The sequence below is a fragment of the Coturnix japonica genome, chromosome 10 (genome assembly GCF_001577835.2).
Source record: "Coturnix japonica isolate 7356 chromosome 10, Coturnix japonica 2.1, whole genome shotgun sequence".
NCBI lineage: Eukaryota > Metazoa > Chordata > Aves > Galliformes > Phasianidae > Coturnix > Coturnix japonica.
This window is the reverse complement of record NC_029525.1, coordinates 3,473,133-3,487,316: the sequence shown is the minus strand read 5'-3', so window position 1 is coordinate 3,487,316 and position 14,184 is coordinate 3,473,133. Positions and strand designations below refer to the sequence as shown.

The following is a 14,184-nucleotide window of genomic DNA, read 5'->3' as shown; positions in this document are numbered from 1 at the left end:
GTAAATCTTTGGCTCAGGATTGGCCAACAGTGGGTCCATATTGAGGCCAGCTGGAAATGGAAAGATACTCTTTTCTGATCTGTTTATTTATTGTGTTTGTCATCTGTGACAAATAAAATGAGAAGTTAACCTCCATGGTAGTTTTCTAGAAATGAAAGTAGTACTAACCTGGATAAGGTGTCTGGATCAGTTTGTTGTGAGTTCAAATCTGGAGCTAGTTTGCTTTTAGTCTCTTCAGGTATTTACTTTGAAGAAATGTGAAATCTGCTGATTAAGATCAGTTGGCATATTGACTGTCCATCCTTATTTTTCTGTGGAGTTATTACAGTAATGGCTATTCAAATTCTTCCAAGTTCTTCTCACTTTCTGTAGATGAACCTCCCAAAATAAACCAGCTGTATTGACGTAATTTTTCTTAGTCATGTTGATTGCATGCTAATGCAGAAATTACTTGAGCAAATAGAAAGTTTTCAGTAAAGCTCATTTTCATTGAAATAACTCATTTCACCATTATTTTTCTAGCCTCGACAGACAGTTTTGACTGCAGCTGGAAGCATTGGGCAAGCCAGTGGAGAGCTACTGAGACAGATTGGAGAGAATGAAACAGATGAAAGGTTCCAGGTAAGGAGAGGATTGCTTGTTACTGTCAGAATTTTGTAGTTTTATTATGAGGTGATTAACATTACTGATTGTCAAAGGATAATGCTTGTTGAGCTTAATCACATAGTTAGCAATTTAAAGTTGTTCCCCTTAAATGCGCTGTTAAGAACTTTCTTTTTCCACTCAATGCCAACAACAGGTTTGATCAAGAAACAAGGGGAAGTATTCTACAGCAAAAGATAGACCTCTGGGGACTTATTATGCAAAATAGAACTTGTAGGCCATTTTCAATACTTGATGTGCTAATAAATCTGCCTGCCGGTTTCATCAGAGTCATTATTTGTATTGCTAGTTTTACACATATTGCTACTCTCTGCTTTCTTCCTGGGGGAGAATCATAGCTGGGTAAGGAAGGGGGGGGGGGGTAGTTTGTGATGCCTTCATGTCTTAAAATGAAAATCTGGTTTTTTAGTTTCTGAAAGTAAAATTTGTCTGCTCCCAAATGAAAATCACTCTTAAATGTATCTGTAGTGTCTCATCGCAGCTTCATCCCACTCTAATTAAAAAAAAAAAAAAAAGAAACAAAGTATATGGAAATGTAGCATTTTAAATGGGAAAACAGGAAGAAATTTTCTGAACTATTTCATTGCAGGATTTGTGTTTTAATTTTTCATCTTCAAGAAACGAAACTGTTATTATGCAAGGGGAAAAATGTTCTGGGATTAAGACCTGTTACATGTATTTTGATCAGCTCTGTTTTTACATTGTAAATTATGAAATAATTTTCTTGGAAATGGCATCTTCAAAAATGGAGTTTTACTATTAACCATAAGTACTGAAATCAGGTATTAACTTCAAGTACTGTCTGTCCTTAGTTAGCAGTTTGCTCCTTGTGGTTTTCATCCTTTTAACCACATTTAGCACATCTAATGCTGAACTCCAGATGTTTCTGTCCTGGTGCTGTATTCTCCAGAGATGAAGATGAACAGTTCCATGTCCAAATCGTTACATGCTTTTTGTGGCTTCTAGCCATTTTCAAATTTGTCAGTTCATACTTGTCCAGTAACTTGATGAAAATAAACCAATGATTGTTTTGTCCAGTTTTCTAAGAAATAGCTAAGTTTGCTGCCTTTCTTGAAGTGATTTTTTGAATTTTGTTTTAATGAATGGATTTTATTATCTTGATGTCTTTATCTTACATTAGCAAAGCACATCCTTATATTTGTAAGACTGTTTTCCCTTTATTTTTCCAGGATGTTCTAATGAGTCTGGCCAAAGCTGTTGCAAATGCTGCTGCTATGTTAGTGTTGAAAGCCAAGAATGTAGCACAGGTTGCTGAAGATACAGTCCTTCAGAACAGAGTGATTGCTGCTGCTACACAGTGTGCACTCTCTACTTCCCAGCTTGTGGCTTGTGCCAAGGTGAGGCAGGCAGTGTTCATGATGTGTCAAGGCATCTGTTTGGGTGTATCCTTATGTATGTTCCTGGTATTCTCAGGAAATATCCTGTGGTAATATCAGAGCCGTAAACTTAGTTGACATCAAACTTGCTGATAAATAAATTGTCTCCCATAAGTGTTGCAAAGAGTGGCCCAGAGGATGCGAGATGCTGCTAAAATCTCCAAAGAAGGTTCCATAAATAATATAGCTCATAAGTTGAATTGATGGTGATGATCAAAGGACAAACTTCAGAAGTCTTAGTATAAGAAATAAGAGTTGCCTGTAAGGCTGTGCAAATTTTCTGTTGAAGCCTAAAATTTCAATGAATCCACATAATCTAAAGCCTTAGCAATCAAAATCAAGTTAGTGATTGATGATTTCTAATATATTTGCTGTGTTTAGCAGTAGCTCAGTTGTTTTAATAGAGCCATTGCTTTTGGCCAGCTATTGCTTCCCAGTAAAATTAAAGCAATTCACAGTTCTTATTTTAGAAACTGCTTTCAAAGTTGGCAGTTTCTGCTTCTGTAGGATTATGTAGGAAAATGGCTATTCAGCTGTTCTGAAACATCCAGGAGACTTATAATAAAACTAATGGCCCATTTTACCTATTACATTCTCAATATTTTCACCTTGTTGCTTCAACTGTAAGAGCTTTTTGTAATGAATAGATATGAATTTTCATTATCTGGGCTTGGCATTGTTACTGCCCATAAATTTCTTCAGTTCAGAATAAGATAGGCAGCGGCATCCTTTTTTCACTCAGAAGATATACACAGTTTTGCCATTGCTAAAAGCTGTGTAGGTACGCCTGAACGAAATAAGAACCAGAACCACTGTGCCATGTTTGCTTAACTCAGTAACTGCTTAAGATGTGGAATGAAGTGGCAGCCTCCATTCTTGACATTTAAATGAAGATGAGATTAATGACATCCAGGGCCTAGATTACTAATCTAAATGTCTGAAGCTACCTATTTAAATACCAACTTCATGGTTTTCTGCCTAAGGAAAACAGTAATGTAACATATATTTACTAGTAATTGGAAAATTTGCAAATAAGGCATTTTCTGAATGTTTTGTCTCCCTTCCTCATGCAGGTTGTGAGTCCTACCATCAGCTCTCCAGTGTGCCAGGAACAGCTGATTGAGGCAGGAAAGCTGGTGGACCGTTCAGTGGAGAACTGTGTGAGGGCCTGCCAGGCTGCCACAGATGACACTGAGTTATTGAAGCAGGTCAGTGCAGCTGCCAGCATTGTCAGCCAAGCCCTGAATGACCTCTTGCAGCATGTCCGCCAGTTTGCAAGCAGGGGAGAACCTATTGGACGCTATGATCAGGCCACAGATACCATCATGTGTGTCACGGAGAGTATTTTCAGTTCAATGGGGGATGCTGGTAAGTCTCTCTCGTGGATAGTAGCTTTTCATGATTCAGAGATGTGCACATTTCAAATAGAGTACCAAACTTCTAGTAATCATTCAACCCATGTTATACCAGTGAAATGCACATAACTGCGTGCTAGATAGAATGAATATTCTTCATCAGGGAAAGCCACCTATCACTTCAGTACTCTACCTGTTTTCTTCTACTGCTTCACTTAGCAAAATTGTGCAGCAAGTTCTCTTCCCTGAATAGGAAAGCATATGCAAGTGAATGGTTGCCAGTGATTGATTTCATTGTGCTTAGGTTTTGTTGCAGGTTTTAAAAATTACTTTTTCTTATTCTTATGATGCTTCTAAAATGTGCAGCTTATGGAACCAGCCAGGCTTGAGATGTCTAACATTTAAATAACCCAATATGACCTTCTAGTAAGCAAGTAAGAAATTGAAGTGAATGAAACTTCAGTAGTTTAAAATAGGTTGAAATATCTATGTGAAAGGACAGTGTCAATTTGATATCTAAACAACTCATTCAATATTTAAAACTGGAATCAATTTTAAGAAGCAGTTGTGGTATCTCTTGGGATTTTTATCATTCTGGTCTGCTTTTTCTTTTGTGTTATCTGAACACAAGGCTGGGAAATTAAGTACTTTGCTGTCACACTTGTATTGATAGTACTGTCATATGAACCAATTAAACTTTTCTTGTAAATTCAGATTATTTTACATGATTATTTCAAGGAACTCATTTCATCTGTGCTCTCCCAGCGGAACTTGTGCAGGGAAGTAATTTGTGTTCTCGGTGTATTTTGGCCCCAGAAGAAGCTTCTTTTTGAAATCCAATTAAGATTTTTAAAAGATACATTGCTCACTAAACTGTTCTTAATCTTCCCATTGAAAGCTGACAGAATTTATTGTAATGTTCTGTAGCTGTCCTAAGGAATCTAATTAGTAGATATATATGTGATGAAGCATCTTAAGTTTCAATAAACCATTCAGCTTCCGTACCGAAGGATGCAATAAAGGATAATTTTCTTTCACAGTCAAGTATTTTGTTATGCTTGCTGTACTTGGTTTTTAGTAAGCCGTCCAGATTTCAGGTGATGTTTCCAATTACTGATAGCCTTCCTACAATCGGCATGTGGACGGTAGAAAAAAAAACATAATCTTTGTCTTGGGACTGCTATATCACTACCTAATTAGATTATTCCTTAAGTTTGATTTGCTGACCTAATATTGAAGCAAAAAGCATTTAAAGGGACTGTTGACTGCAGAAAATGTGGAATGGGAGCTGAGTGAGATGTTTGGATAAAACACTGATAGCAAAAGTAGACACTAGGAAATGCCTGATAACGGCTACTACATTTTCATTTTCTACACCTAGTGCTACAGCCCTACACATCAGTTTTGCATGTGAAAAAAAAATATAGCTTTGGTTTTCTTTCTAATTTATTTAAAAGAGAATTAGACCTTTGACCCAAACACCCCTTGTTGTTTTGGCTGAAAACACCTTATTAATATTGAGTCTTTCCTGAGATTGCTCTTAATCTAGTTTGTGTTGTTAGACAGAAGATAATTTCCCAAAACAAATGTCCTAAAAGAGTAGGCAAGAGGGGGTAATTTTTATTAGTGGAGTAAAATCTTGTCTGTAATTTGAGAGTATTATTGTTAATCTCTACTGTGCCAAGAGTCTGCCTGAATTTGATATACTGTACTTTGCTTTTTGTTTAGTTATCTAATATAAATACATATATTTCTTCTGTGTGTCCCCTGAGCAGTTTCCATTGCATACACTGTCTTCGAGACTTTGTGAAGCTCCTAAGTTGTGAATTACTTACCTGTCCTTTTTGAAATCAAAAGAATACTTCAGCAAATGTTACTTTGTGTTCATCTTGTTGACTTTTGAAACCCAAGCTCAATGCAAAGAGTGGGACAGTAAAAATGTATTTGCATATCACAGGTGAAATGGTACGGCAGGCCAGGGTGTTGGCTCAAGCAACTTCAGATCTTGTCAATGCAATGAGGTCAGATGCTGAAGCAGAAATTGACATGGAAAACTCAAAGAAGCTCCTAGCGGCTGCAAAGCTCCTTGCAGATTCTACAGCCCGCATGGTTGAAGCAGCAAAGGTACTGGGAAATTGAAGTAATTGTCAGCTTAAAATGGTGTATGCAGATCTTTTTATAAATTATCTACTTGATAATTATTTGCTTCTAAAAACTCTTGTTCTGCTTTGCTCATCTGTGTGCAGGGTTGTCATGACCCAAGCTATCTCGAGCCCTTACCACCAGTCATGGCCACTGTGATGCAAAATCCTTTACCAGCTTTCCAGTTCAAATAGAACAAGAAACCACAGTAATTTCTGTCAACTGGTAGAAGCCATAACAAAGCTGCTTTGCCTCTGTTTCTTTCAGGAAAAGTTTCCTCTGTCTAGGGAGTGTTCAATGTGTTGTATCCTGTGTGCACCTCCCCAGCCCCTACTCCATGTCTGCTCTCACAGGAGAGGCAAATATTTAGACTTCTCTGTCCCTTCTGTGCTTGAAACTTATTGAAATCCACGAGGTATACACATGTTCTTTGAATTGAGTCCCAGATTCTGTAGCCAAAAGGTGTTTACAAATCAGGACCAACTATTCTCCTAAGCCTATAGCAGACCTATATGCCAGTCTACAATCATAGTTTGACTTTCCAGTACTTTCTTAGACTTCAGATGGACAAAACTTTTTTTCAGTTTTTTCTTTTAATCAGAGTATGCTTTTACAGACCACAGGAGCATCATTTTACAAAACAACTTTGTTTCCCAGACATCTAAAGTAGCAGACAATGCAAAAAGTAGCATGCAAAGCAGATGTTCCACTTCCTTGAAGTACTAAACTATCAGTAAACAACAGTAATGATGTTTCATAACTGATTTTCTGTTTAGGCTTGTTTTGTAGTTCAGTGTTCTTATCATAGTCCGATGTTCTGATTTTGGATAAGGTAATTTAAAGAGAATAAAGGTTCTATATTCACCTGTTCAAGATCAGCTTATTTTGCTGATTATTTTTGCTCTGAAATTTTGTGCAGGGAGCTGCAGCCAATCCTGAAAATGAGGATCAACAGCAGCGTCTGCGAGAAGCAGCAGAAGGACTGCGGGTTGCTACAAATGCTGCTGCACAAAATGCCATCAAGAAGAAAATTGTCAACAGATTAGAGGTTGGAACCACATACTGTTGAATTTTCAGTTTACTTTGATAAACCTCCAGATAAGTGGAAGTAATTAGAAATACATTCTTAAGGAAAAGTACTAAGCACTGTAAGATCAGTTATAGAATACAAGGCTTGAAATTTAAAATGCTAGCCTGTGATACCATAGTTGTCAGATATAGAAAATGAAGAGCTTTTATTACTGATGTAGTAAAAGTGGTGTAAGCATTTGATTCAGGAAATATTTGTTGGTGGCTTAGCCATATAACTGGAAAAGTTTAGGTTTCAACCAACTAAGCTGAAACTCCTTCATTACTGTTTTAATTTATCTTTATGATCTCATTTACACAAAATATCCTTTGGTGCTTTTTATCAGTATATGTGCCAGAGTTTCGTATAAAGTTCCTTACAAAGTTATGTCTAAATGCACCATATTTCATTAAAATGTTAAGTTACTGACAGAATCAAAACAACAGGACCAAAACTGAGAAGGTGCATAGTAGCTGGTGGCAGAGCCAAGACAAAAAAGGCACTACAGGTGAAATTTATATGTAGTTTGGTTTTTAGGCCTGGCTTGATCTTCCTGTTCTCAGCTGGAAGATAGAAAAGACAGATTTAAAAAAAAATCAATCTCTGTTTTATAAATGTGATTTTTCAGTAGTCTGAAAATTATTTACATACAACAAAATTAGACAAACAAGGTCTAAATAAGGGATTTTTTTTCCATAAGTGTGCTTACGCTGCTTTATGTAGAATAAAAATCAGGAGTATTTTAGAAATAAATCATGCCTCAAATTCGCTAACTGAATTCAAGAAAACTTCATAGAAAAGATGATTTTTATAATGCCTTGATAATACGTAACACCTTACATAGGAATGAAGTGGGTGATGGTGAGGATGAACTTCATACACGGATGTATTTAGTGGGCCAGTTAAAGAGTGTTGCATAACATGTTGGAACATCTTAGATAAATTGTTGGAATTTTTAATTTTGCAAGAGGGGAAGGTTGATAACAAAAATCTTGGGTATTTGAAGAAGGTTTCTCTGTATTTTTAGAGTACTTCATGCTCTGAATTACTCAGTCTAATTACTAAGTTTTTTAACTGTTTCCTTTTGTCCTTAGATTGCAGCTAAACAAGCTGCAGCTGCTGCTACTCAGACTATTGCAGCTTCTCAGAATGCAGCTGTTTCAAATAAGAACACTGCAGCCCATCAGCAACTTGTGCAGAGCTGTAAGGTAAACCTATCACAACTCAATGCCAAATGCCTGATGTCAGGCATGTTTTTATAGTTGCGAGCTAAAATTCATAGTGCCTGTGTCAAGAAGCTGTTCTGTTTTGCTTTTATGCTACATTTTACAGCTCACTTTCTAACTAATGGTAGACAAATGTTACTTAGCGGTTTTTAACGAAATTACATTAAAAAAAATGGAAGTTGGGAAGAGGACAGTAGAAGGCAAAATTATATTCTTCTTGAGAGCAGTTATGCAGGGAATGGGAACCAAACCACAAGGGAAATAAATAAGGTAGCTCAAGTGTGTCTCAAGACTGTGTTTCAGGAAGCTACTATTCTAGTATGAGTAATCAAAAAGAAAGAAGAAGCTGATTCACTGCATACATTATAATTTATTCTAAATTGATCCTGATTATGATTTATTAGATAGGGGAGGAGATCCATAATTGCTTTGGTATGTTGAAGGGGGAAAATTCAGTATTGCACTGCCAAGATAAGATGAATGTGAAGTGGACAGACAAGGAGTTATGTGAGCATGAGTTTGGGCACTCCAGGAATGATGTCTTGACAATATGCATTTCAGAATGCTACAGCTGTACTGTAATTAGTATCAGCAAGGAAAAGTAGGCTCAATTTTGTATTTCTTAAAGCAGGACACTCGTTTGAAAACCTGCAAATATTTATGCAAGCAAACCAAGTCATTCTAAATGCTGTGTAAGCATGTAACTTTTCAGAAGACTCTTGATTGGATTGTAGGATCTTTAAACTGAGTAGCATAAACAAATATTTCTAATTAGGAGCGGAATGTTTCTGAGAAATCCTGTTATGTATTAATTCAGTTTCATCCTAAACAGATTTTGTGAAGGCATAAGAGTGATGTATCTGTGAACTTTACTAGCTATCTTTAGGGGGGAATTGGAAAGAGTCTGATTTAGTGTCAAGGGTCTGTTCATACTGATATGCTGAAAGTTTCTCCCTTTATTTATTGTAGAACGTTGCAGACCACATTCCTCAGTTGGTGCAAGGTGTGAGAGGAAGTCAGGCTCAGGCGGAAGACCTCAGTGCACAGCTTGCTCTGATAAACTCCAGCCAGAACTTCCTTCAGGTAAAGTAAACCTATACAGTAGATTCTATCAGAACAAATGGCACTTCTTAATTCTCTGTGTTTTTATTTGCTACAAATAAGCAACAAACAGTTAAGAACAATGTAAGGAAATTCATCGCAGATTGGGAGCTGTGGCTAGGGAGAGTTTAGTTTGTCAGCTCAGATAGCTGAAGCATGTTGAACCTGAGGAGAATGAGCAGCAGCACTCCAGAATTCTTCAGAAATGACAGAGAAGCAGGCAGTATTTCCATAGGTTAATAGATATTAGCCTGCAGATGTAGCAGATTTCGATTTCTGCTCAAAATGTGAATTTTGATTTTGCTTCTGATAAAATGAAAAAAAAAAAAAAAAGAGATAAGGAATGTTGATAACACTATTGGGGATATTGTTGACAGTACAGGAAACAAACTGAGGAAACCACTGTCTGTGTATCAACACTATTGTTAATTGGCATCAGCTTTACCTTTCATAGTGAAGTGGAAATAAAACCTTTCACTGAATGCTGTTAGCAGGTTCGTTATGATCCCATTTAGGAGAGATATAACAGTATTGTCACTGTTTGTGATTTGCTGTGTGGTTACCCTTAGAGTCACTATAATGATCTGTCTCCTCTGTGCCTGTATTTGTGAACCACAGTGGTGATGTGAATCAGGAAAGTACATTAATTGTGTTAGCAGCCAACCCTGTGGAGTCATTGCTTGTATCAATTGTTTCATAAATAGAGTTCTGAAAGAATTTAGTACTTGGAAACATTGAAAAAGATTTGTCATTTGTCCTCTGTGGGCACTTAAATGTCAGTTAGATGCTAAATAGCAAAACTGCAAATTCAAATGTTTTTACACAGTCTGCACAAGTACTTAGAGGCCACAGGAAGACATTTGGTTACTACAAAGTGGCTGCTGTCCCAATAATAAGGTATGAATGGTTCCAGATACAGCAGACACTGCAGAGTAAAGTTACGGTATGAATGGAACACTGCAACCTAGGATGTGCCTGGTTAAGGAGGAGTGCATGAACTGGTCATTACAGAAGGTTTAGTAAGCTCACTGTTGTGTAAATGGAGGAAACATCGTGTTCTTTAAATGCTAAGACTCATCTCAAGAAAACTACCTGGTAAAATTTGTGTTACTGGCTCTTCTTTGGGCAGCCTGGAAGTAAAATGGTGGCATCTGCTAAAGCTGCAGTACCTACTGTGACTGATCAAGCAGCAGCCATGCAGCTAAGTCAGTGTGCGAAGAACCTTGCCACCAGCTTAGCTGAGCTACGAACTGCTTCCCAGAAGGTAGGTTGTAGTACTTCTAATTAGCTAAAGCAAGATGGCCCAAGGAGTGGTCAGGGGTTCACTCCTTGGCTCACTGTCTTCCCCCTGCATCCAAACGGAAATGGTTCACGCTCAGGAAGTTTGTGCTTCAGTGTTGTTCTTGGTCAGCAGTTTTCTCCAAGTTTCAAAGTGGCTCCTTTGTCATAATAGAAATGGGAGTAATAACTGACAAGAAAACTGAAAAACTAGTGTTACTATTGCTGAACCAGAAAGATGATAGGAGAGCATGCACAGAGCAGCCCTGTTGATACAGATTTTCAAACTTCATGTGGTGATTTAAAAAAAGAAAGAAATAAAAACTCTTTAGGGAAAGTGAAGGATATACTGGGTGTGTTGCATTTTGTGGTGGCTTTTAACAGCATGTTAGTCTATTCACAAACTAAGGGTATTGTGCAGTAATTTGGAAGCCATGATGTGTAGGGGCCCCTGATGTCACAAAACTGATAGGCGTGCTGGAAGGATTGTATATTGAATGTTCACTATATCTGATAGTGGCTTACATGTGCTAACAGTGCTATTGATTTGATTTCTGAATAGGCTCATGAAGCATGTGGCCCAATGGAAATCGATTCTGCTTTGAATACAGTCCAGACCCTCAAAAGTGAACTGCAAGATGCAAAGATGGCAGCTGTGGATGGACAGTTAAAGCCCCTTCCAGGAGAAACTGTAATTAATAAAGGATATCCTTCATTTAAAAACAAAGTTAGCTGTTAGCATTTTAAATGTTTGAGGTAAAACTTGGGTAATGATCATGTTGGCAATACTGTACACTGATTCTCTTAAAAAGAGCATATATTCTTATTACACTGAAGGCATATTTTGTAGCAGAAATACGTGAGAAATTAGAAGTTGGTGTTCTGATAGGCATAGGAAATGTTTTATTTGGTAAAAGCACCATTCTCACCAAAAGCTCAGTTACTTATTTCACTTGCTAGTTATGAAATACTTTAATTCTAGTTTTATTGTTTGTAAGACCTAAATGTAATTTTATTTCATCATGAACTGGGAAAACATGCTATTAAGCCTTCAGACTAAGCACATGTGCCCAGTAGCTGATATATAAGCTTGGTTTTGGAGAGAGAGGAATCTTCTAATATTGCTTAGAAAGCAAGTGCATTTTGGATAAGCTTAAACAAAGAATTCTGTCCTTTGCAATTTTTTACAGCTTGAGAAATGTGCTCAGGATCTGGGAAGTACATCCAAAGCAGTTGGTTCATCAATGGCCCAGTTACTAACTTGTGCTGCTCAAGGCAACGAGCACTACACAGGTACTCTTTTATTTATAACATCAATGAAAATTCTGCTTCCCATAGGATTCTTGTTAGAAGGCTTTCTCATCACAAACTGCTGAAGTTAAGGAATTGCTCACCTCTTTATGCTGATAGTGAATTTTAGCAAGGAACAGCTGATTGCTAATATAAATAACATGCTTCATGAAACAGTGTTGCGGTCTGCTGTGTGTACCTAATAAGAATAGACTGAGACATCTGTTGTTTTCAAACATATATTACAAACTTTCCAAAGGACAGAATTAAAATACAGCACAATTTGAATGTCAGCACCACTGAAATGTTTCTGTTTCCTTTCAGAAGACTGAAGGGGTCTTTGGATGTGTCTCAGTATAAGATAATACAAGATGTGAACATACTTGGGATGGTTTGATGTCTAAAGCAGTTTGTGTTTTACTAGATGTTGCCATCTCCCATGTGTAATGCAACCAATCTTTCTGACTCATTAGTATAATGGCTTCTGCATAGTTTAAGGAAAAGCCAGTGGGGAATGTTGACACGCACATACTATGATGTGTTGTCTTTAGTACCTGCCCCAGTTTATGTACCTGTGTTCTAGGAGCTGAAAACACCTTAAGAAGAAGAATGTTTCTCACATGCGGGGGGGAAAAAGGGTTTCCACTGAAATGATAGAATGTTTCATTTCCTTCATTGTGTTAAATTTTTGTTGTGTTATTGATGCAAATGCTACAGTAGAGTGTTCTTAATGCTGACAGAATTCATTAGGATACTTAAGGATTCACTGATTGTAACTGCATCAGAGCTGTGTAACTTGCATTTGCTTTCATTTGACACATGTTAGTTGGATTAGGATGTCTTGTGTTTCTGTTCTGTAGTTAAGTGAAGGTTAGCACTGGATATCTGATAAGGAATACAGGTAATTGCAGCTGATACCCAATAGCTGAATCTAGCTCTCAACATCAACCTGTAGCAGCTGTTCAGCCTGGAAATTTTACAAAGCAGCGAATTCATTTTCAGGGCTCGCAGAACTATTTTTTCATTATCTGGTGTTTTGTTATGCAAAAAGTTTTTTGCACTGAAAAGAGCACAGAGTGTTTAATAATGTTACAGCATGTTCTGCTGTTTGTTAGTGATGGGAGGTCTTTACAGCTTTCCTCCACTATTTAAGCATTCCTTCTTGCCTACAGCTATGATAGTTTCTTTTCATTGCATGTTGGAAGTAATTACATGACATATTCTCTGACTGAATTTATTTTTATAGGTGTGTATTCATACTGGGATTATGTTGGATCAGGTTGCCTCATTCTTAGTAATCTCTTTTTATTTAGAATTTAGTTGCTTGAACTTTAGCCATTTTTCTTTCTATTCTCCAAAATCCCAAAGTCATGTTTTGCAAAGTGACAGAGGTGCTGCAGCTTTGAAGTCATCAATCACTTTCTCCCGTAGCTTGCAGCAGGGCTCTTATTTCCAATTTTATGCTTTTCTTCTTTAACTCTGCTTCACTGGGATTTGGCCACTGATTTATAGCTGCCTCAGAACATCTTTGCGGCGTAATATTAACTTTACAGCTTCACTGCAGGCATTTTTCTTAGCAAGTGATGCTTTATGTTCATGTTTCAAATATGTTCATGCTTAAAAGTTTTTTAAACTATGTTTGAAATGTTGCATTGCAATGGAATCATAACCTCTAAATTTAGCTGTCATAAAGTACAACAATTGTCTTTAAAATTACTAATAGATTCCTTGATGAAATCTGAATATAGGAGTTGCTGCCAGAGAAACTGCACAGGCTTTGAAGACGTTGGCTCAGGCTGCACGAGGAGTTGCAGCATCAACTACTGACCCTGTAGCAGCACATGCAATGTTGGATTCAGCAAGGGATGTCATGGAAGGCTCTGCTATGCTTATTCAGGAGGCAAAGCAAGCCCTGGCTGCACCAGGAGATGCAGACAGTCAGCAGAGATTAGCCCAGGTGAGCTGTGACTTCAGCAGCGACATGAATTGTGGGCAATCCACTGAAATTCCTTAGAATACAGCAGTAAGTGGCAAGATAAAAACTATAGAACATTAGGCTGTAAGAAATGTGTTTACTTGTGTTGTAGGTGGCAAAAGCAGTGTCTCACTCATTGAATAACTGTGTAAATTGTCTACCTGGACAAAAGGATGTGGACGTGGCTTTGAAGAGTATTGGGGAGTCTAGCAAGAAGCTCCTTGTTGATTTGGTGAGTAGTCTTTTACCATAAAAATAAATTTTGGAAGAGCTGATCTGGGTTCCCCACACATCATATTATTATGTGGTAAATGTGCCTAAGTTATACTTCATGTATGGGAATGGGCAGGGGGGGAGGTCACAAAAAAAGCCCAAAACCTTTGTACACTGCTGATTTGTTAAAAGGTTATGATATCTCAACAACTCAGTCTCATCTATCAGTGATTCTGCTGCCTTGTGGGTGAAAAAGAAACTGTATGCTAGTGCTTGTGCAGTGCTGCTTGGTCAGATACAGTCAGGGCTAAATTTACTTACTGAAGAACTGCTAATACTTGCATGTTGTTCTGGAAGTCTTCTTCATGAAAGTGAGCAACTACATGGAGAACAAAACTTCTCTGACTTCTTCCACTGACTTCAACACCAACACTTGAAATTTTCCAGTTAGGCAGTAAAATTACTGACATCTTAT

At 37.5% G+C, this 14,184-nt stretch overlaps 1 protein-coding gene across 7 annotated transcripts in view; it reads left to right on the top strand.

Moving 5' to 3' along the window:
• Positions 1-14,184, top strand: part of TLN2 (talin 2) — a 133,664-nt gene that overhangs the window by 68,596 nt on the left and 50,884 nt on the right. For all 7 annotated transcript variants that reach the window (XM_015872273.2, XM_032446827.1, XM_032446826.1 and 4 more), the window contains 12 exons: positions 523-621; positions 1,854-2,021; positions 3,134-3,428; positions 5,373-5,539; positions 6,477-6,605; positions 7,721-7,834; positions 8,822-8,935; positions 10,083-10,217; positions 10,794-10,922; positions 11,422-11,524; positions 13,270-13,478; positions 13,609-13,728. In XM_015872273.2, coding sequence (XP_015727759.1) covers positions 523-621; positions 1,854-2,021; positions 3,134-3,428; positions 5,373-5,539; positions 6,477-6,605; positions 7,721-7,834; positions 8,822-8,935; positions 10,083-10,217; positions 10,794-10,922; positions 11,422-11,524; positions 13,270-13,478; positions 13,609-13,728 — 1,782 coding nt within the window. The remainder of the gene's footprint in view (positions 1-522; positions 622-1,853; positions 2,022-3,133; positions 3,429-5,372; positions 5,540-6,476; positions 6,606-7,720; positions 7,835-8,821; positions 8,936-10,082; positions 10,218-10,793; positions 10,923-11,421; positions 11,525-13,269; positions 13,479-13,608; positions 13,729-14,184) is intronic.